At 39.1% G+C, this 20,565-nt stretch overlaps 1 protein-coding gene across 4 annotated transcripts in view; it reads right to left on the bottom strand.

The window, feature by feature from the left end:
• Positions 1-2,100: 2,100 nt before the first annotated feature.
• SEPTIN9 (septin 9) overlaps positions 2,101-20,565 on the bottom strand; it is a 306,593-nt gene continuing 288,128 nt past the window's right edge. For all 4 annotated transcript variants that reach the window (XM_070739823.1, XM_070739825.1, XM_070739824.1 and 1 more), the window contains 6 exons: positions 19,435-19,572; positions 11,779-11,896; positions 9,831-9,926; positions 8,283-8,379; positions 5,754-5,805; positions 2,101-5,242 (listed from right to left, as the gene is read on the bottom strand). In XM_070739823.1, coding sequence (XP_070595924.1) covers positions 5,104-5,242; positions 5,754-5,805; positions 8,283-8,379; positions 9,831-9,926; positions 11,779-11,896; positions 19,435-19,572 — 640 coding nt within the window. In that variant the 3' untranslated portion in view covers positions 2,101-5,103. The remainder of the gene's footprint in view (positions 5,243-5,753; positions 5,806-8,282; positions 8,380-9,830; positions 9,927-11,778; positions 11,897-19,434; positions 19,573-20,565) is intronic.

Here is a 20,565-nt window from a genome sequence, read left to right as displayed (position 1 = left end):
TCATATTTCCCAAACCACCGATTTTCCTAATAATTCTGATTTTCCTGTTTTCCAGGTTTGCTGGACACCCTGTCAACTAAAATTACCTACAAACCTAGCTGTCAAAATGGATTAGCTAAAGTATTAAAGACTTAAAATTCAATATTGATCTTAGTAAGGTTATTTCAGCAGGATTTGATGCCATTGACTGAAAAGCAATGTTATAGTTACTTTGTTCTTGGAAAAGCAATCAAGTGGCTTCATAAAAGACTTGACTGCGCGGCATAAACTTTCATAGACTAGTCTACTTCGCTGACATAGTTGGTGCTAACTCAGGAAAAAGCTTGCCACAATAAAACTGTCAAGATTTTAAATGTACCACAGGATCTTTTGCTGCCTGTATTAATCATGAAGGGATAAACACACTCGTTGATGATTATTCTTGGAGTTATATTGAAAGGTTCACCTCAAGTCAGCAAAATAAATTCTACAGCATTATATGGTAGACAATTCTGGACAACTTTTCCCGTAAAGGATGATACCTGTACATAGAGTGGGACATATTGTGATAGCTAAAGCTCTGTTTGGTAGCTTCATCATCTGGCTCTCTTTTGAATTTTGTTGAGTTGGGTCTATTAACCCATCTGATTTGTAACCTTGGATTAGCTGTAGTCTGTCAGCCACCTGTGGAATCACAGGATATGGAATTCAAATTCAAGCTTAATTATTGTTCAAGAGCACTTTGCTCTTAAATAAAGATATCTTTAAACTGGAATCGGATACCACATAAAGTGAATAAACAACAGTTGGATGATATATATCTGAGCAGTGAGAAGAATCTTCTGCTGATCTTCCTGAGAGATAGGACACGTTATTCGAATATATGCTCTGTACCCATGTGTAAAATATAAAGCATTTCCAGCTTTCTCTTAGAAACATAGTAACATAGAAGACTGACGGCAGAAAAAGACCTCATGGTCCATCTAGTCTGCCCTTATACTATTTCCTGTACTTTATCTTACAATGGATATATGTTTATCCCAGGCATGTTTAAATTCGGTTACTGTGGATTTACCAACCACGTCTGCTGGAAGTTTGTTCCAAGGATCTACTACTCTTTCAGTAAAATAATATTTTCTCATGTTGCCTTCGATCTTTCCCCCAACTAACTTCAGATTGTGTCCCCTTGTTCTTGTGTTCACTTTCCTATTAAAAACACTTCCCTCCTGAACCCTATTTAACCCTTTAACATATTTAAATGTTTCGATCATGTTCCCCCTTTTCCTTCTGTCTTCCAGACTATACAGATTGAGTTCATTAAGTTTTTCCTGATACGTTTTATACTTAAGACCTTCCACCATTCTTGTAGCCCGTCTTTGGATCCGTTCAATTTTGTCAATATCTTTTTGTAGGTGAGGTCTCCAGAACTGAACACAGTACTCCAAATGTGGTCTCACCAGCGCTCTATATAAGGGGATCACAATCTCCCTCTTCCTGCTTGTTATACCTCTAGCTATGCAGCCAAGCATCCTACTTGCTTTCCCTACCACCCGACCACACTGCTCACCCATTTTGAGACTGTCAGAAATCACTACCCCTAAATCCTTCTCTTCTGAAGTTTTTGCTAACACAGAACTGGCAATGCAATACTCAGATTGAGGATTCCTTTTCCCCAAGTGCATTATTTTACATTTGGAAACATTAAACTGCAGTTTCCATTGCTTTGACCATTTATCTAGTAAAGCTAAATCATTTACCATATTACAGACCCCTCCAGGAATATCAACCCTATTGCACACTTTAGAGTCATCGGCAAATAGGCAAAGCTTCCCTACCAGACCTTCCCCTATGTCACTCACAAACATATTAAGACGTAATTTCGTAACTGTCCTCCTTTAAAGAATGATTCTTTTTCTCTTTTTTTCTGGACAGTCACTTGTCTGGAATGGTCTTGAGTCTTTTTGCGCAGAGAGTTGGATTAAAAGACCTCCAAGATCTCTTCCAACTCTGTTATTATATCATACCATAGCTGTACATCCTGAACTAATGTATGTAGAAGTGTCAAATATTTACATATTTGAGCCCAATTTCCCCATCACCCCAAAAAGCCTCATCTGATTATTTCCATTTGAAACATTTATTTTTGGAAATACATATTAAACACTATTATTATACAAAACAGGACTAAATTTATCATAATGCATACTGTTCTCAAAAAGGCCATTTTTAATTATTTGGGTGAACTTTTTTGGTTTTACTCAGTAAACACTCCTCCAAACATACAATATAAAAGGAGAAAGCTGCTTTAGTCCTGCTTTTGCTGGCTGAAAAATACTGGCAAACATGGTATGTTGATACAACTACTTTTTAATTTTTGTTTTACTGAAATGCATGGGAATGGGTTATGGACACTGTTTCTGTTTCTTAGTTATCCGTTTCATAAACACTTGAAATATAGATATTTATATATATATTTTAGATAATGCACAATTTTTATTTTGCTAAAATATAGCAAGTCAGCAAGTAAAAAAAATATTTTTTTCCTCAGCTTAACACAGCTCAGTAAAGTTTTTTCCATTTTTCTTCTCTTTTTTGCTTGGGAGGGGCAACTTAAACTTTAAAAAGGGTAGTTTAGATTGACTTGCAATACCAAATGTGTAGCAGCCACAGAGCAAAGAGTACTTGAAGACATACATATTCACCATGGGCAGAAATGACAGACAGACAAGATTCACATCTCCTGACAGTTTGCATTCAGTGGGGAATAAACTTCTGCCCTGGGCAGGAAGGATGCATTAATGGCTCACAAGAGGTCTGGGTGGAAGACAACTTTATAAGACTTGCACAAAGATGTGCTCATCCACTGGCATCTTACAGCTGGTATTTGATGTCTTATCATGAGGCATTCCTGCCTGTTAAGAATGGCCACACAGGTGCCCAAATGAGCAAGAGGAAATCAGAACATTTAATGTTGAAGGAAGTCGAGAATCAATACCTAGGCTGTTCTTTTCAGAGTGTTCCACAAGGGGGCAATATTGCTTTCTGGTTTCAAAAAGGAGCAATTAGGAGTCTTAACAGCATGTGGTCCTTCAGAGCTGCTTCGTTTGAGTCTCTGTCCAAACACTATAATGCTATAACATTTGGGTTTCTTGTTTAATCATAAATATTGGCTAAAGCCTGGATCACACTAGCATTCAGTTCTCACCCTACATTCATTGTTATGGAGAAATTTTCTGTCAGCTTCCTCAAAGGAAAACATTTCCCCCCATTAGGAATATAGGCGTCCCTCACTGCATAAGGACTGGTTGGAGAATGTAAAGGAATTCTATATTAAATGAACCTTCTCAATAAGTTTCAGCATATAGTATTTGGGAGATTTTTTACACTGCCTTTTGCCCACCTTGGCAAAGTCTTCACTGTGCAATGAGTTGGGATATTCAATGGTTAAACTTTGGAGTTAGGGAGCCTGAAACCCAACAAATCTGGATGGTGCCAAGCCAGGAAAAAAATGCAGTGTGTGGCCTTTCTGAGATGAACAAATACGGATATGATATGATTTTGGATGCATAGCTAGGATGCTTTAAGTGTTAAGTGAAGAGGTTACGCTCAAAAACTGAACACTGAGATAGCTTAACCTATCCAGATCTCAAGAATGTCTTCGGAATTTTCAAGAGAGATAAAAAGAGCTAAGCTCAACCTTAATTATTGGGGTTCTTCAAAGCATATGAACTTCCACCATTGGAAAGCTTACACCAACGGTGCTTGAACAGAAGTCTAAATCAAATGTATGATGAACCGCTTCACTTCTAGAAAGTGAGGTTTGGGGGTTTCAGGCCAAATGAAGGCAGAGATGGGAATAAGGAGGATGAAAAAAAATCGCTTTTTAAAAGTTAGGTTGATCTATGTTACCAAAGGGTGGCTTACTCTTAAAATAGAGTTCCCATATTATACCATAGTAGAACATCAGTTTTTATTAAGTCTACTAGCTTCCTCTACTATTGTTGTCATTTTAAGGGAAAGGGGGAAGAAGTCAGGCATGCTGGAGTAAGAAATATATAGTGCTGTGTAGAATTGTGCCATGCAACCATCATATATTTTTTCTATCCATGTCTTTGAAAATGTACCTAGTCATAACAAATTTCATCTGAAATGGATGGAGTTAGGTACATAAAGCAACAAAACAAAACAAAACAAAACAAAACAACAACAAAAACCATATCTACCCACACTGGAAATAAAACAGAAACAACTGTCTGTTCTTTCTAAGGTTTAGAAAACAATAAACTTTGGCACTAGATAAACCAAGTGGCTTGCAAAGATTTGCATGGATCCGAGGCACTGAAGCAGAAAAAGAAAAAGAAATAGACTTTTCTTTAATTATCTTCTACTCATAGTGAAGAAGATGATCTTGTAGCACATTCATCCAATATATTTGCTAAAGAAAGCTGCCCTGTCCACATCTGATTTTGCCCTTTCAACATTGTTCCCATATACCACTGCTTAATTGGGAACAGAAGCTGCGTGGAGACAGTAAGACACCCTCTTTTCTTATTAACATTGCTGTGCTTCATATTTACTAGATTGGCACAATACTAGCAATCATTTCAAATAATTGGGCCAATGATACTTGACTTAAACAATGGCACAGGAATCTATGAAAAAGACCTCCTGATTAACAGAAAAAGAAAATTTCAATCATTGTTCATCTGAGTTTCAGGAAACTCAAATTACTATATTGGTTTGAGAATCTCTTCCTTAGCCTCAAGGAAGGAAAAAGGACCAGTCCTGGTCAAAAACCTATGCTAAAGTGGTCACCATTCTATCAAAACTCAAGAAAAGCCCCATCTGTTAAGTTCATCCTGAAGTTGCTGTCCCTAACACAATTCATTACTATATCCTAAAAGGAAGGACAGGAGAGATGTTTCACATCACAGAGACTGGGAAAGAGCAAGATACGATGTTTGTTATGGAAAGCACTGTTATTTGGTCAATTAACATCAGCAGCCTGGATACCACTGGCAAAGAGGAGGAAAGGACAATGGCACCAGCAAAGTATTTATAGGATTGTGTTTTTAAAAGAAAGTAGGGTGGAAAAGGGGAAGGGGGAGGGGCAACTACAGAGCATTACATTTCATTGGCCACCAGTTCTTCCTTATCAACCACGCCATTGGAGAGTGCGTTCTGGCTTTCATTTAAACGCTTAACTCTGTAGGCTTCAAAATGGATGCTGCTAGTAATGTCTTTGATGTTCTGCATGTGTGTCCTAGAAAAAAAGAGAAGATAATATTTTTAAAATAAGAGAGAGGTCTTCAGATCTGAAAGTTGGAGATAAAACCAATATTATACAGGAATGTTAAAAGATCTAGAATACAATAGTTTTTGTTTTTTTAAAAAAAGGTTTTACCATACCCACATCTGAATTTTGCCATTTTCAGGAGATATGAAAATTAGATGTGTTAAATTTTTGCATATCTTAACATTGGCAATAAATTGACAAATGGGGTTTGATACTTTTGCAAATTTTGATTTGATCACACACCATATTTTAAGTCATGATTTAAGCACTGGATAGCAGGCTGTAAGACATGGATGGCAACACATTGAAACCAAATCCCACTGAGTTACATGCATCTTCTCCAACTTTTGTAGGAACAAAACCAGACTGCGGGGTCTCTGAAGTATCTATGGAATGGTGCAAACTTCCCCACAGTCCCAGTCTGGAAGGTAAATTGCTTTGTTGCATCCAAATGACCTTTTATTAAATTGGCACCAACCTGATCAGGAGATCTCTCAAGTAAGCGAACTCGCAGTGTGTTGTATTCTCAACTGTCAATGCAGAAGAAGGGACAAACAATTAGCATAAACTCTTACCTGCTAAATTCCAGAGCAAAGATAGGGTTCTAAATGCAATTCAGTTCATAAAGTATGTGCGGCACAAAGCATAGTGCAGTTCCCTAATTCTAATAGATTAGAAGAACTGGAAGGATTTCTTTCACAGTGGTCCAATTGTTATTGTTTTATGATTGGCGGTACTTTGCGCTATTCCACTGGATGATGTGTTTCCAAAATCATTTATCACAAACCTTGGCCTTCTAACATCCTCACTGATTTCATAAGACACAGGAACTGGCCACAGGGTGGAAGCAGAAGGCTTAAAATAACTTTCCTCCCCACCCCTTTCAATTAAAAAAGTGATTTATTTCAGTGCCAGGTTACTTATCCATTCCAGTCCTCTGACGTAGGACTTTTTTTTTTGCAATTCAAGTTTTAACACTTGGGAGTCCTTTGCAGGATTTTAAAAATAAACATCCAAACCTTGTAGTAGAAGCAATATATGCTGACACAGAAATGCCAAAAGTATTTACAGCAATTGCTTGAAAAGCTTCTACCATTCTTGATCAGCTAAGCAAGCTTAGATATGTTTAGCAAAAATGTTTCTGCAATCCTTTCCTTTCAAAACTGTTTCAAGGAGGAAATTATTACAATCTCAAAGATTCGAGGAGAATTAAAACACAGCTATTCCTCAAGTTACAACCGAAAGGGAGCCTGTCCATTTTGGCTGTAACGTGTGATGTTCATAAACTGTGTCACTCATGTTACTGACCTGATTTTTACGTATACATATACTGTACTGTATATTGCACTGGTTGTTAAGTAAATCAATGGTTTGTTATAGGCGCAGTTTTGCTGAAAAATGCAAATAAATCCTGATTTTGGGCAAAACGATCAAAAAATGCAATCACATGACCACAGGATGCAGCTGGTGCACCTGGGCTATAGTCACGTGACCGTATGGGATCCAGATAAGTCCACTGGAACTCCAAATGCTTAATTATGAGTAACTGTTCACTACCTATATATCTTTCTACTTTACATAATGCCATAATAGAATCACTATCCAGTTTAAGAAAGTAATAAAACACATACTACAAACATCCTATAGGCTAAAATGGTCTTTGTCTCCTTTGCTTGATTCTGAGTGAGGGGAGATTCCATCTTTGTTTGTATTAGCTGCTACAGAAAATGGGATACATAATGTTTATTTGTTTGTTTGTTTACTTATTAGATTTGTATGCCGCCCTTCTCTGTTCCTCTCTTTCTTATTACTGTCAATAATGAGAGATGTAAGGGATGCTACTTTGAAACATCTACTTCACCTCACTTGGTTCCACAGTGGCCATTTTTTTAATATATATTAAAATCTCTACAGGGCATGAATTAAATCCTACTTATGCATGACTAATAGTCTGCATGGCACTTCCCTGTATAGAAGGAAAGGTCTTTGCCATGAAAAGTTAGCAATTTAAAACTCAGCAGAAGGGAAACAGAGTAAAGGGAAGAAGGGGTGATGAAGAATGAATCTGGGGTTGTTGAATCTATTGCACGTGCTTAAGATCATATGGCTGAGTCTTCACATAAAATGTAATGAAGGAAAAAGGAGAAAGGAGAAAGAAATGATTGGAAGAAAGGGTATCACCCAAATGATCTGGGAAACCACTGCAACCACTGTTCTTTTAATAATTATGTGGCATACAAATCCAATAAATTATTATTATTATTATTAATTTATTATTATTATTATTATTATTATTATTATTATTATTATTATTATTATTATTATTCTGCTCACTCTTTAAAGCAGAGTTTATGGAGTCTTTCACAGCATAATTGCGTTCTCCCCGAATGCAAAAAATATATATTATAACTTGGATTTAAATTGCTAAGATCTAGCCAACAGAATGAATATAATTGTTTACATACACCCAGAATGCTTGCCACTTTCAGCTAACGTATGTTGATCCAAGCTACAACCCACAACTATCTTTCCTCTAATCTCCAAAGACGCTGCTACTGCTCAGTGATCAATCACAAGAAACCCTCTCGTGCTTTCAGGGAGTCTCAAGATGCTGTTTCATTTCAACATTGACATGAAGCCATTTTCCTTCAATACTTTTGGGCCAGGCTGGGATTCTGGAAATCTCTCCTTTGTGACTTGCATTTCTTCTAAAAGCTGAGAATTTGGGTGGAGATATAGAATTAAACGTGAGGCAGTGGAGCTTTCTGATCAAGCAACAAATCAAAGTTGTTTTCTCCTACTCTGACAATTCTTAATCCCTTTTCAAGCGATCAACGGCCGACCTAACACAAAAAACATGACTCTTATTCTGCCCAGCAGAGGGCAGCAGAGCATATAGTCTTGCAAAAAGAGATGCACACATTGCCATCTTTGCATATTTAAGATGTTACTTTAGCAAATCGAAAGTCACAATAATGGCAAGAAAACAAAAAACAGGAATTCTTACCTTCGATTGTGCCCCATTTTGTTTTCCTTCCCAGAATTCGTCTCCCATTAATCTGGTATTCTTGGTCGCTGCCCACTACAGCAAATGGAATCATTTCCTACGGTGAAATGTTAGGGTCAAAATGAAGAGTGAAAAAAATTTGCCAACTTTTTATTGCATTAAACAATGCACATATTAAAACAATTAAAGCAAATATCTTTATGTCTTCCCACTTTATTTTTGAGACTTCTTAGGTTTGGTCCAGTCTTTCTAAAAGAGTTGTCCTACATCCAGGGATTAACAAAAGTTCAGTGTCAAATTAAATATAAGGTGGTTTTATTTCAAGAAACCAGTGATGTGCTACCAAATTTTTTACTACCACACTTTCAGTGCAAATTGGGTGCTCTTGGGTGGAGCTTCAAATTTTGCTACCGGTACTGCGTTCCTGACCGTAGGAGGCCATCACTGCAAGAAACTAAGCTTTTTTGTGAAGCACTGATGAGGAATGGTAAATTCAGAGATAAACCTCTTATTTTTTAAGAATCAACAATATGATAGCAAGACTGCTAATCAGAACCAGGCACTGTGGATAAATTATTGAGAGTCTTTTTTCACCTGCAATAGCTCACCATCTAATTTAAAATTACGTGTTGTTTTTATTTTGGTATTTATTTGTATAGTTTATTCCCAATTATATATTGGGAAGTTGTATAACACTCCGAATCAGCTGATCTGAGAGTCAGTTAAATAAATAAACCAGGGGTGAAATACTCCTGGTTCGCCTGTGCCTCTGGACTGTAGGAGAGCCAGTTGTGAAGGGAGTGTGAGGCTCCACCCACCTGCTCAGATGCCGCCATTTGGGTTGTTTTGCCCTCTGCATATGCGCAAAGCATTCTGTGGATGCACAGAGGATAAAAGAATCCAAATGGCAGAGTCTGGCAGGTGGGCGGAGTCTCACGCTCCATTCGTGAATGGCTCTTCTACGACCCACAGGCATGAGTGAACCAGGAACATTTAACCCCTGAAATAAACCAATAAAATATGTCTGAAAGAAAACTTAGATGGCCTCCAATGTAGAGGGCAGAGGAAATGGCCATGAAGTTCAAGAGGAAGAATCTCTACCAAGTCAAGTCAAGAATGTTATGTGAGTAAACATCTTAGAAAACCCCCTCCCTAGTTCACCCAAAATAAAAGAAAGGAAAGGGGGGGAGAGGGGGAAATACATTATAGCTTTACCATACAAGTAGTACTCATCTACATGACATTGATTTGCTAGTCTGATCTGCCCTGGAGAGCTGACATCCTTCTCAACAAAAATTGTGAACATGTCTTCTAACATCTTCCCTAATGTTCACTTTAGTGTGTTTCAATGCACCCCTAATCCAAAGATCCCTTAAACCAATATCAGTTTTATATCAAACAAAAGGAAGTAGACCAACTTGCAGATATTTAACAGTGATTCAGAAATCTAACAGGCAGAAATAATTAAATATCGTGGAGAAGAATTCTGGGAAGCTGTAAATCTCTGATCAAAATGAAATGTGTATTAAGAGAGATCTACACACTTACTCTAAATTTTTCATTTATTAATCGGTCTTCAGAATCCTCATCAAACTGTTTCTGGGGATATACATCTATGCCATTAGCAAGGAGATCTGCTGTAATCTAAAAGGAAGAAAAAACATCGAACATAATAAGACAACTACACCAGTAAAAGATTCTTATTGACTGAGCTACACAAAAAGGAATGGCACTGGCCTTCATATTTGGTCTCATTCTTGTCGCCCACATTGAACCTGCAAAGTACGGACTAAGACAATTTTGCTGAAGTTAGGGAGGTGTGAAATTTAAACAATGTTTAAATAGCCTGGGAAATTGAATACACTGCCATCCAAGAAAGAGATACAAACTGGAGAAAAGACACCAATCAGTCAGTCAAGCATGATCATCTGTGAATCAATTAACTAAACACTGGAAAGAAACACACAATATTGATACAACTCTCAGTACGCCTCTTGGATTGTTTAAAACAGCTCCCGACAGTCCTTGTGCACTGAGGTGATAGCACATTAGGGTTCTTAAGCCATCCGCTCAAATACGTCACTGTTGGGAAATTGGCCCCAATAGTCAACTTTCTCCTTCCAATTACACACAAGCTGTAATTCATTTGTAGACTGGTCCAAAATGGGAGTAGCTTTCTTTAGGCTGTCAAGTCAATGGGCAAAATACTGAAGACCACCAGCCAAATTATTTTGGGGCATATGTGGTAGAACCAGTGGCCATCTTTTTTCCCCATGTTTATAAAGTTAGTGCAACAGTTAAGCAAATCACAAGCCCTTTAACAGCACCGAACAATATAACCATTAATGATAAGAGTTAGAAGAAAGCAAATAATAACAGTCAGGATGGTTAACTTCACAGATTGAGAGCAGAGATATGCCCCTTCAAACAGGGCTGGGCTTGTGGGTGGTACAATTAAGCAATGAGAATTGCTACTGACTATTCTTGAGTCACATGTAGCAGGTTTGTCCTTTCAGAACAATGGCAATGTTGTGGTTAGCTCTGGCCCAGCTCCTGCCCCAAGGACTGTGGATGTGGGGGAGACATCCACATGCTGCAGGCCTGTTTCCCCCCCCCCTGGTGGAATCTGCTGATGAAGGCTCCTCTGACCAAGAAGACATGAGTGACAGGGAGGAGGAGAGTGGGGCAGACAGCTCAGAAAGAGATCAATTATCTAGCTCCTCCTTGGATTCAGAACAAGAGTTAATGATACAGCCACGCATGCGGAGAGCGATACATAGGCAACAACAACTGAGAGATTATTATCAAAGAAAATGGTTGGGTGGGGCTGTGGTAATTAGTGAGGCTGCTATAAATAGCAGCCTGTGGGTTTGGCCATTGTGGAGGATTATCTGATCGTTGTGTTTCGTGACTGCTTTACTGACTTTGACCTTTTGTGTGCTGATTTTTCCCCGCTTTGAAACTAAACCAGGGCAAAGTGTGCTTCACTTTGTGAAAGAAGAAGGACTGTGAATTGCCTCACAGCTGCAAGCTAAGTGTCACAGAACTGATAAGGGATTTGTACAAATTACCAGTTTATTTGGAGACGAGTGCTCTCTGCTATACCAAAAGAGGGCTTGGTTTAAGTGAATTTTCATTATAAAGAACATTGTTTTGAATTTTCAAACGTGCATATGTCTGAAATTTGTACCTGTGAATTTTTGGGAGGATTCTACCAGAGAGCCCGACAGAACAGGCAATAACGAATCTGTTTTAAAAATGCACGTGCAGCAAGATTTGCAAATTGGAAGGGGCCATTGAGTCTATTTTCCCATCCTGAAGAATGAACAAGAGAAGAGAAACGCAATATAGTGCTTGGAAATTGACGAAGGCCTTTCCTCTTATTAGACAAGATTGCTCCAAACTGTGGCCCAAGGACCGGGCTGGACCCCCAGGATAGTGTGGAAGGAAAAAAAGGAAGAGACTCAGAAAAAAATTCAGGAAGGGCCTTGCTTACCCTTTGCTTGAAGGCGTCCCTCTCCTCCAGGGTTAATGTGTCTGCTTTGGCGATGACAGGCACAATGTTAACGACTTTGCTCAAGCGTCTCATGAATTCAATGTCAAGCGGCCGGAGGCTGAAAACCAGATAGAGAAGAAATTTCTTAAATGAGAACCAGGAAAGTGGAAACCTTCTGGCTTCAGAAATGTCAGAAAGAAATGGCTTCCTTCCCCCATAGGATACTTCAAAAGGACGTGTGAATGAAAAGTCAACAAGCAGATTTGAACGTGATTCTTATTTCTGATCCATCCATTCAATATATAGTCAGACCAAGGTCTCACAAAGTCATGGAGATGCCTAAGGAAAAGATGCAGTCTGTGAGAGCAGCAGTTCATGCTCATCAAGAAGTGACACTCAGGGGCAGGCTGCCTAGAACACTGAAATAATATTATCTTGACTTTTTAAAAAAATATTCTGGCAGCAATTATTTGGTAAATGTCTTCAATCCCATTTTAAAGTTGCCTACATCACAAGCCAGAGCAATATTCAGCTAACTCTCTCAGCCTAACTCACTGCAGCAATTTTACAAATGAAATTTGTAACTGAATTTAAACATGCCTGGGATAAACATATATCCATCCTAAGATAAAATACAGAAAATAGTATAAGGGCAGACTAGATGGACCATGAGGTCTTTTTCTGCCGTCAGACTTCTATGTTTCTATGTTTCTAAACCTTGGATGCTTCCCTCAATGCTTTAGAGTTAAAAAAAAACACACCACACAAATGCAACCAAATTTGCAAACAAATACAATTTTAGCTTCCTGTGTCCCCTTGTAATTCAGGACATATTTGCATTATGTGAATATGTCTATGCATGCGTGCAGAGACAAAAATGCATATAAATCTTACATTATACTGTATACATTACTAGCAAAAATAGAATACAGACAGTTCTTCTTTGGTCTGTGTTGTGACTTTTATAATGTGGTTCCCTGCTCAAAAATCAGATACAGAAATGACTACAATTGCATTTTAAAAAGGAATTCTTAAAAATGCTTTTTAATATTTGCAAATGTATATTGAATTGGATATAACAGATATGGTTGAATAAAAAATGGAAAACTGACAAACCCAAGCCTATTCTTAGTTTATAGTAATCCACTTGAAATAGAATACCCTATGAGACTAGACTTTCAATCCTGGGCCTAGAAAGTTTAGAACTAAGACACCTTAAACAAGAACTAAGTATGCTGCAATGTCCTGCCTGTCGGCGACTACTTCAGCTTCAACCACAACAACACAAGAGCACACAACAGATTTAAACTTAAGATTAACCGCTCCAAACTTGACTGTAAAATATATGACTTCAGTAACTGAGTTGTTGAAGCATGGAACTCATTACCTGACTCCATAGTGTCATCCCCAAACCCCCAACACTTTACCCTTAGATTATCTACGGTTGACCTATCCAGATTCCTAAGAGGTCAGTAAGGGGCGATTACAAGTGCACTAGAGTGCCTTCCATCCCCTGTCCTATTTCTCTCCTATATCTCCTATACCTTTCTTCTATTCCTATATCTCTTCTTCTATTCTTTCATTGATATGTTCTATTACTATACCTTCTTTTCTATTATTTCTTAGATATATTTTACTATGAGTATCTCCTCTATAACCTTCATCATGTATTTTACCATGTGTATATAGATATATACCCACTAAAACCCTCATTATGTATTGATATAATAAATAAATCTAGGCCTAGAGAAAAGGGAGCTTAGCTTCCGGTAAGAAAAATGGGCTTGCCTTCTGTTGGATGGCAGATCTAAGTGCCAATTTTTCTTCTTCCCTCACAAAACAGAACATACACATTTTACTTAGCTCCTTCCCCATTCCTACATTTTATTTCTTATTCAGGTTGGAGTTTATTTGTTTCTTTTCTTAGTCTTCAAGGCTTCTGCAAGTGATCAGGTAATCTTGGTCAAGGGAGAAAAGGTTGCTGCGTTCAATAAGCCTAGATCAGAGTTGTGGTGGCGAAGTGGTTAAAATGCAGTATTGCGGGCTAATTCTGCTGACTGCTAGCCGTTCGATTCTGCCTTAGAGAAGGCTGTAAAGCATTGTGAAGCTTTATATAAGTCTAAGTGCTATTGCTATTATGATACATTTCATAAAGAGAATATTGTGAAGCAGATGGTGGTATTGATCAAGGTGCCAGGCTTGAAACCTGGAGACTATGAGTTCTAATCTCTCTTTAGATATGAAAGCCAGCTGGGCACTTTGGGCCAATCATTCTTAGCTCAACACACCCATAGGGTTGTTGTGGTGGAGAAAAGATGAGGAATATGTTTACTGCCTGGAGAAATTTATAAAAATAATAGGAAAGATTTAAAAATCTAAAAAATTAAATGTTCTGACAAGTCCATCATATCAGAGATGGAGAAGGATGGAGCCAATTTGTCGTGGAAATCAGTTACCTCTCACAAAGAATGCTTTTTAAAGCTTTGAGAGGCTTAAGGTTCCAAGTTAGCTGTATTTGACTTTAATTAACTGAATGGAAGCTCTTCTGCCAAGTGGTTTCCAGATATTTCATATTATAACAATTTCTTTCTCTCCCGAGAACCATGTTCTGGAAGGTGGGTTGTAAATCTCCCCAGTAAAATAAATAACAAAAATGTTAGTGAAACTCCTATTTTGCATTCTGCTACCTAGGATAGAGCTTCCAGCCCAACTGCTGTGATCTATAAAGAAAGCTGTGGGTATCCTAATTGATTTCAGCATTAATCACCGTGATATCTAGAAAATATATATATTAAGACGCATTCTCTTCTGTCACAAAACACTCTTGGTTAAGCTGATCATTGGCTCTTTAAGAACATGCTGGAGTCCTGCCTAACAATTGCAGCCTTCATTTCTTCCCATGTTAACGTGTTACATTCATGAATGAAGGCAAATACAGTGGTACCTCATCTTACGAACGCCTCTTCTAACGAACTTTTCAAGATACGAACCCGGTGTTTAAGATTTTTTTGCCTCTTCTTCCAAACTATTTTCACCTTACGAACCCAAGCAGCTGCTGCTGGGATGAAGGGGTTTCTTTTTTCCCCTTTTTTGAAGAAAGAAAAGGGAGGGGCAACTTGGAGGAGTAAAGATTTTGCATGCTTGCAAAAGCACTGAAATGGTGTCTTTTGAAGAAAGAAAAGGGAGGGGCACCCCCCTTGCCTTTCTTCCTTCCCACTCACCCTTTAGCCTAGCCTTGCTTCTTCCACCCGCCCCCTTTAGCTGCTCCTCCCTGCTCTCTGTTCGCCTCCCTTCTAAAGTTTGGGATTTTCCTGAAGGATTTGCACGCATTATTTGCTTTTACATTGATTCCTATGGGAAACATTGTTTCATCTTACGAACTTTTCACCTTACGAACCTCCTCCTGGAACCAATTAAGTTTGTATGATGAGGTACCACTGTATACATGTTCCAGGATAACTTTGCAGGATCCAATCTAGGTCGATAACCGGAACCAGAGGTTTAGTCTTCCAAGCTTTGAGACTCGTGCTGGAGCCCATTTTCAGACATTTTCTCTCTAGCAGAGTGTAACACACTCTATGTAAACACACACACACAGAGAAGTTTCCAGAAGATGGGTTTGTTTGTTTGTTTATTTATTAATTAATTAATTATATATCGGGGGTTCCAGCACAGCTTGGAAGAGTAAACCTCTGTGTCCCTGTGACCAACCCAGTTTGAATATGACATTATTATGTTCACCCTAGAAATTTATACATTCATTGTACATACAATAAAAGGACGAAGCAAATAGGGCAGATGGATTCACACAGTTTACATGAATAATTTAAAATGGTTGTTTTTGCTTATCTTTTTAAAATCAAAAACCAAACACACACACACACACACACACACATTGTTGTAAGCCGTCAGAGTCCTTAGGGAGTAGGGCAGCATATAAATCTAATTAACTAACTAACTAACTAACTAACTAACTAACTAACTAACTAACTAACTAACTAACTAACACATGAGAGAGAGAGAGAGAGAGAGAGAGAGAGAGAGAGAGAGAGAGAGAGAGAGAGAGAGATTAATATAGATTTTAAAAAATAAAAATAAAAAGAAGGGCTAAGAAAAAAAGTCTGGATGACTAAAAAAATTAAAGCAATGGAGTCATTTAGGACAGAGCTGAATTTTTTTTAAAAATTCCAAAAAGAATATTTTAGATGTGGGGCTAGTGGTATCTCAAAGAAATGAATGCCATAAACCTTTGTGAAACAGAATGATGAAGTGGAAGTCAGAGTATACTGTGAGGAGCCTTCTTAGCAATTATATATTGTACGAATATACTGTATACTGATGTTTGGTTACTGAGTACAGGAAGAATAGTGGGTGTGGCTTGCCTTGGTGGGCATGGCAGGGGAAGGATACTATAAAATCCCCATTTCCTCCTGATCAGCTGGGACTCAGGAGGCAGAGAATAGATGGGGGTGGGGCCAGTCAGAGGGTGGTTTTTATTGGTTCTCCAAACTACTCATAATTTCCATTACTGGTTCTCCAGAACTGGTCAGAACCTGCTAAAACCCGCCTCTAGAGTATCCCAAATAAATTAACGTATATCAAGGGAAGAATTAAAAAAAATACAGCCTTTAGCAAGCGTATACTGCTCTCTCTAGTATATCTAGAGAGTATACTTTGGGGCACAGTCCCCACTAGGATTTAGTAAAAATTGCTGCAAATTGAAAGAGTCAATTTGCAGTAGTTTCCACTAAATCCCAGCTTTTTAATGTTAAAGAATACACTCAAGGGATAGTATCTATCTATCTATCTATCTATCTATCTATCTATCTATCTATCTATCTATCTATCTATCTATCTATCTATCTATCTATCTACAGTATCTATCTATTTGATATTTATGCCGCCCTTCTCAAGGCGACTCGAGCTCTGACCTCAAGAAAAAATGAGACAATTGATTCCTCAGCCCTGGGAAAGTAGAAAGACTGAAAAAGTCCTCAGAATAACACCACCTTGACTCTGTTCTCTTTATAAAGGGGGCAGTGAAGGTTATGCACAGGCTTTCAATATACCCTGCAATAATGAAGTACCATTCCTGGAATCCTGCATATGTTTCTTGGCCTGGCCAATCTCAAAGGGCCGATATTCCTAAATCTGTGATAGCGGGAAAGCAAGTAGAATGCTTGGCTGCCTAGCCAGAGGTATAACAAGCAGGAAGAGGGAGATTGTGATCCCGCTGTATAGAGCGCTGGTGAGACCACATTTAGAATGCTGTGTTCAGTTCTGGAGACCTCACCTACAAAAAGATATTGAGGAAAATGGAACGGGTCCAAAGACGGGCTACAAAAATGGTGGAAGGTCTTAAGCATAAAACCTATCAGGAAAGGCTTCATGAACTCAATCTATATAGTCTGGAGGACAGAAGCAAAAGGGGGACATGATCAAAACATTTAAATATGTTAAAGGGTTAAATAAGATTCAGGAGGGAAGTGTTTTTAATAGGAAAGTGAACACAAGAACAAGGGGGCACAATCTGAGGTTAGTTGGGGGAAAGATCAGAAGCAACGTGAAAAAATATTATTTTACTGAAAGAGTAGTAGATGCTTGGAACAAACTTCCAGCAGACGTGGTTGGTAAATCCACAGTCACTGAATTTAAACATGCCTGGGATAAACATACAGGAAATAGTATAAGGGAAGACTAGATGGACCATGAGGTCTTTTTCTGCTGTCAATCTTCTATGTTTCTATGTCCCAACTTACAAACTGTCCCAAAATGAATGTTGCAAGTCACTGACTATCTATACACTGATGCATTGGAGCCCAGGCAAGAAGGATACTTCCTTAAAGGGTCTTGGATGGAGGGGGGGGGGGAAGTAAAGCAGTAAAGGAACGTAGAACAAAGAGCAGACTCAGCTTCCCTCTGTCTCCTCCTCCCTGGTGCCCAAGAACAGAAACTTACACTGACTGGAAGACGGTGCCAAATCGATTCAGAGTGGAAACGGGTGTGTGCACACGTGTCACATATTATATATGCTCACAATATACAAGGTGCCAAAATACACCCAGAAAATTGGGTTTGGTTTACCCACGGACAGGCTTAACCACAAGAATATTCAGGAATACTTTTAAAAAATATTCACATATTCTGCACATGCAGATTTAAAAAAACAAAACACCATGAAAAAAAATGTGCCACCCACATATAAGCTGACTGTGAAAATTAAAAGACAAAATTTTTTCCAAGGGTTGGCTTACTTGTGGATGGATGTGGTTGCAGTGGCGTTTTGATTAACATAGGACCAGTTTGTCTGTAGATGGGCTTATACACGGGTATATAAGGTGCTTCGTTAAACTTAAAAGTTTTATCAAAAGCCATACAAAAAAGCCTGAGTACAGTATCAAAGACCAGAAAGACTCACAGTGTATCTACAGAGCACTGCACACCAAGACAACTAGACATAAGAACAGTTTTTCCCCGAACGCCATCACTCTAGTAAACAATTCCCTCAACACTGTCAGACTTTCTACTAAATCTGCACTTCTATTCTACTAGTTTTTCTCATCATTCCTTTCACCCATTTCCTCCCATATTGACTGTATGACTGTAACTTGTTGCTTATATCCTAAGATTTTTATTAATATTGCTTCTTCATTGCTTATTTGACCCCTATGACAATCATTAAGTGTTGTACCACATGATTCTTGACAAATGTATATTTTATTTTATGTATGCTGAGAGCATATGCACCAAGACAAATTCCTTGTGTGTCCAATCACACTTGGCCAATAAAATTCTATTCTATTCTATTCTATTCTATTCTATTCTATTCTATTCTATTCTATTAACTACCAGGAGCAATTACAGAAAAGTTTAAAAGGAAGCAGAAAAAGGGAAAGAGAGGGTTTTTTTGGGAGGGGGGTCAGAGAGAGAGAAACTGGGAACTTCCATGTTTCCCCCCCCCACATCCTTTACAAGTTACAATCTGCCTGCAAACTGCAACTTGTCCCTCCCCATCAACTCACTAATTCTTGCCAACTCCCCCTCCCTCAACCCATATGTCTTTTTCTTTTGACATGGGATAAGAAAGCAAAGCCCTAGAATGAACTGTCTGGGGCAGAGGCCCAAGGAACACCTAGGCCTAACCTCCAGCAGGGATATCAAGCTACATGAAAGTCAGAAATGATGTGTCTCATAGCTTCAAACCCCTAGCCTTATATTGGAAACACATGTTTCTGGGAAAAGAGGAATACACTAGGCAGACTTTTAGGCACCGCTTACCACGCCAGCAGCAGGGTGAGAGGGAAACCGTGGGGCGCAATTAGAAAGCCTCTCCCAGGCAGTCTAATGTTTCAGCGGCTATAAGAGGGGAAGAGCTAATACGTGGAAGTATGCTGGTTTCTCAAGGAAAGATAGGTCTCCTTGCCAGACAAGCTGTGAATCAGCACCTATGTTCAGCTACAACTGAAAAGATGGGTTTGTGTAACTTGCAAGGGGGAAGGCAAACAGGGTTAGTAATGATGCAAGGCTTATTTGAAGGCAGGGACTGAGCAAGCAGATATTTTATTGGATGTCTGGTTCTAAGGAAAGGTGGCAATCTGTGCCACTGAGCTCATCTACCGAAAATCAGAGGCTATCGTTCAGAAAGAGCATACTTACGAGTGGCCAGTGGCAGGGATGAAATATATACAGCAGTGAACTCTGCTATCCGGGATCTGCTTCTTCCGATTAATATTTAGCTCTTCCTGGAGATACTTTTCATATTGGTCGTTGATGAACTTCATAATAGGTTGCCAACTGTTGCAAGAAAGAAAGAAATATGATATATTAGTGGCAAATATCTCTGTGCAGGCATTACCATTAAAAAACAAAATCAGTTTATTCACTTGCTCAAGCTTTGATTGATTGCCATCAAGTAATTTTCGACTCCGAGTAACCACATAAGCTTTCTCCTAGATTGTCTCTTAAGCACATTGAGTTTAATAAAAGGAGATGATGTTGGCTAATTATAAATGTTTGTTTGTATTTAAACGTTTGCTTTCTAGCACTTTACAGGGAACAGTGCATGGGCAAAGAATCGTAGAAACAACTCACAGTCTACTTTAAGTATACTATTATGAGCAATAAGAAAGTACAGTAATACCTCGTCTTACAAACCTAATTGGTTCCCGGGGAAGGTTCGTAAGACGAAAAGTTCGTAAGACGAAACATTGTTTCCCATAGGAAACAATGTAAGATCAATTAAACTGCAAAAAACCGCCGCCGCCCGGCTGTCACCTTTTGAAACAGCCGGGGGGTTTCTCAGCGGCCTCCTGAACCCGAACATTTGCCGAACTTCCAGGTTTGGCATTCGGGAGGCCGCCGAGAAGTCCCGCCGCCCAGCTGTCGTCTTTTAAAACAGCCGGGGGGCTTCTTGGCAGCCTCCCGAACGCCGAACCCGGAAGTTCGGGTTTGGCGTTCGGGTTCAGGAGGATGCTGAGAAGCCCCCTGGCTGTTTTAAAAGATGACAGCTGGACGGCGGGATTTCTCAGCGGCCTCACGAACCTGGACTTTTGCCGAACTTCCGGGTTCAGCGTTCGGGAGGCCGCCGAAAAGCCCCGCTGCTTGGCTGTCATCTTTTAAAACAGCCGGGGGGCTTCTTGGCGGCCTCCCGAACGCCGAACCCGGAAGTTCGGGTTTGGCGTTCGGGTTCAGGAGGACGCTCAGAAGCCCCCCGGCTGTTTCAAAAAGCAACAGCCAGGCGGCGGGGCTTCTCGGCGGCAGCGGGTTCGTAAGAAGGAAAAAGTTCGT

The sequence above is a fragment of the Erythrolamprus reginae genome, chromosome 2 (genome assembly GCF_031021105.1).
Source record: "Erythrolamprus reginae isolate rEryReg1 chromosome 2, rEryReg1.hap1, whole genome shotgun sequence".
NCBI classification, from domain to species: Eukaryota; Metazoa; Chordata; class Lepidosauria; order Squamata; family Dipsadidae; genus Erythrolamprus; species Erythrolamprus reginae.
The sequence above is the reverse complement of the archived record's forward strand: the minus strand, read 5'-3'. Positions and strand labels throughout refer to the sequence as shown.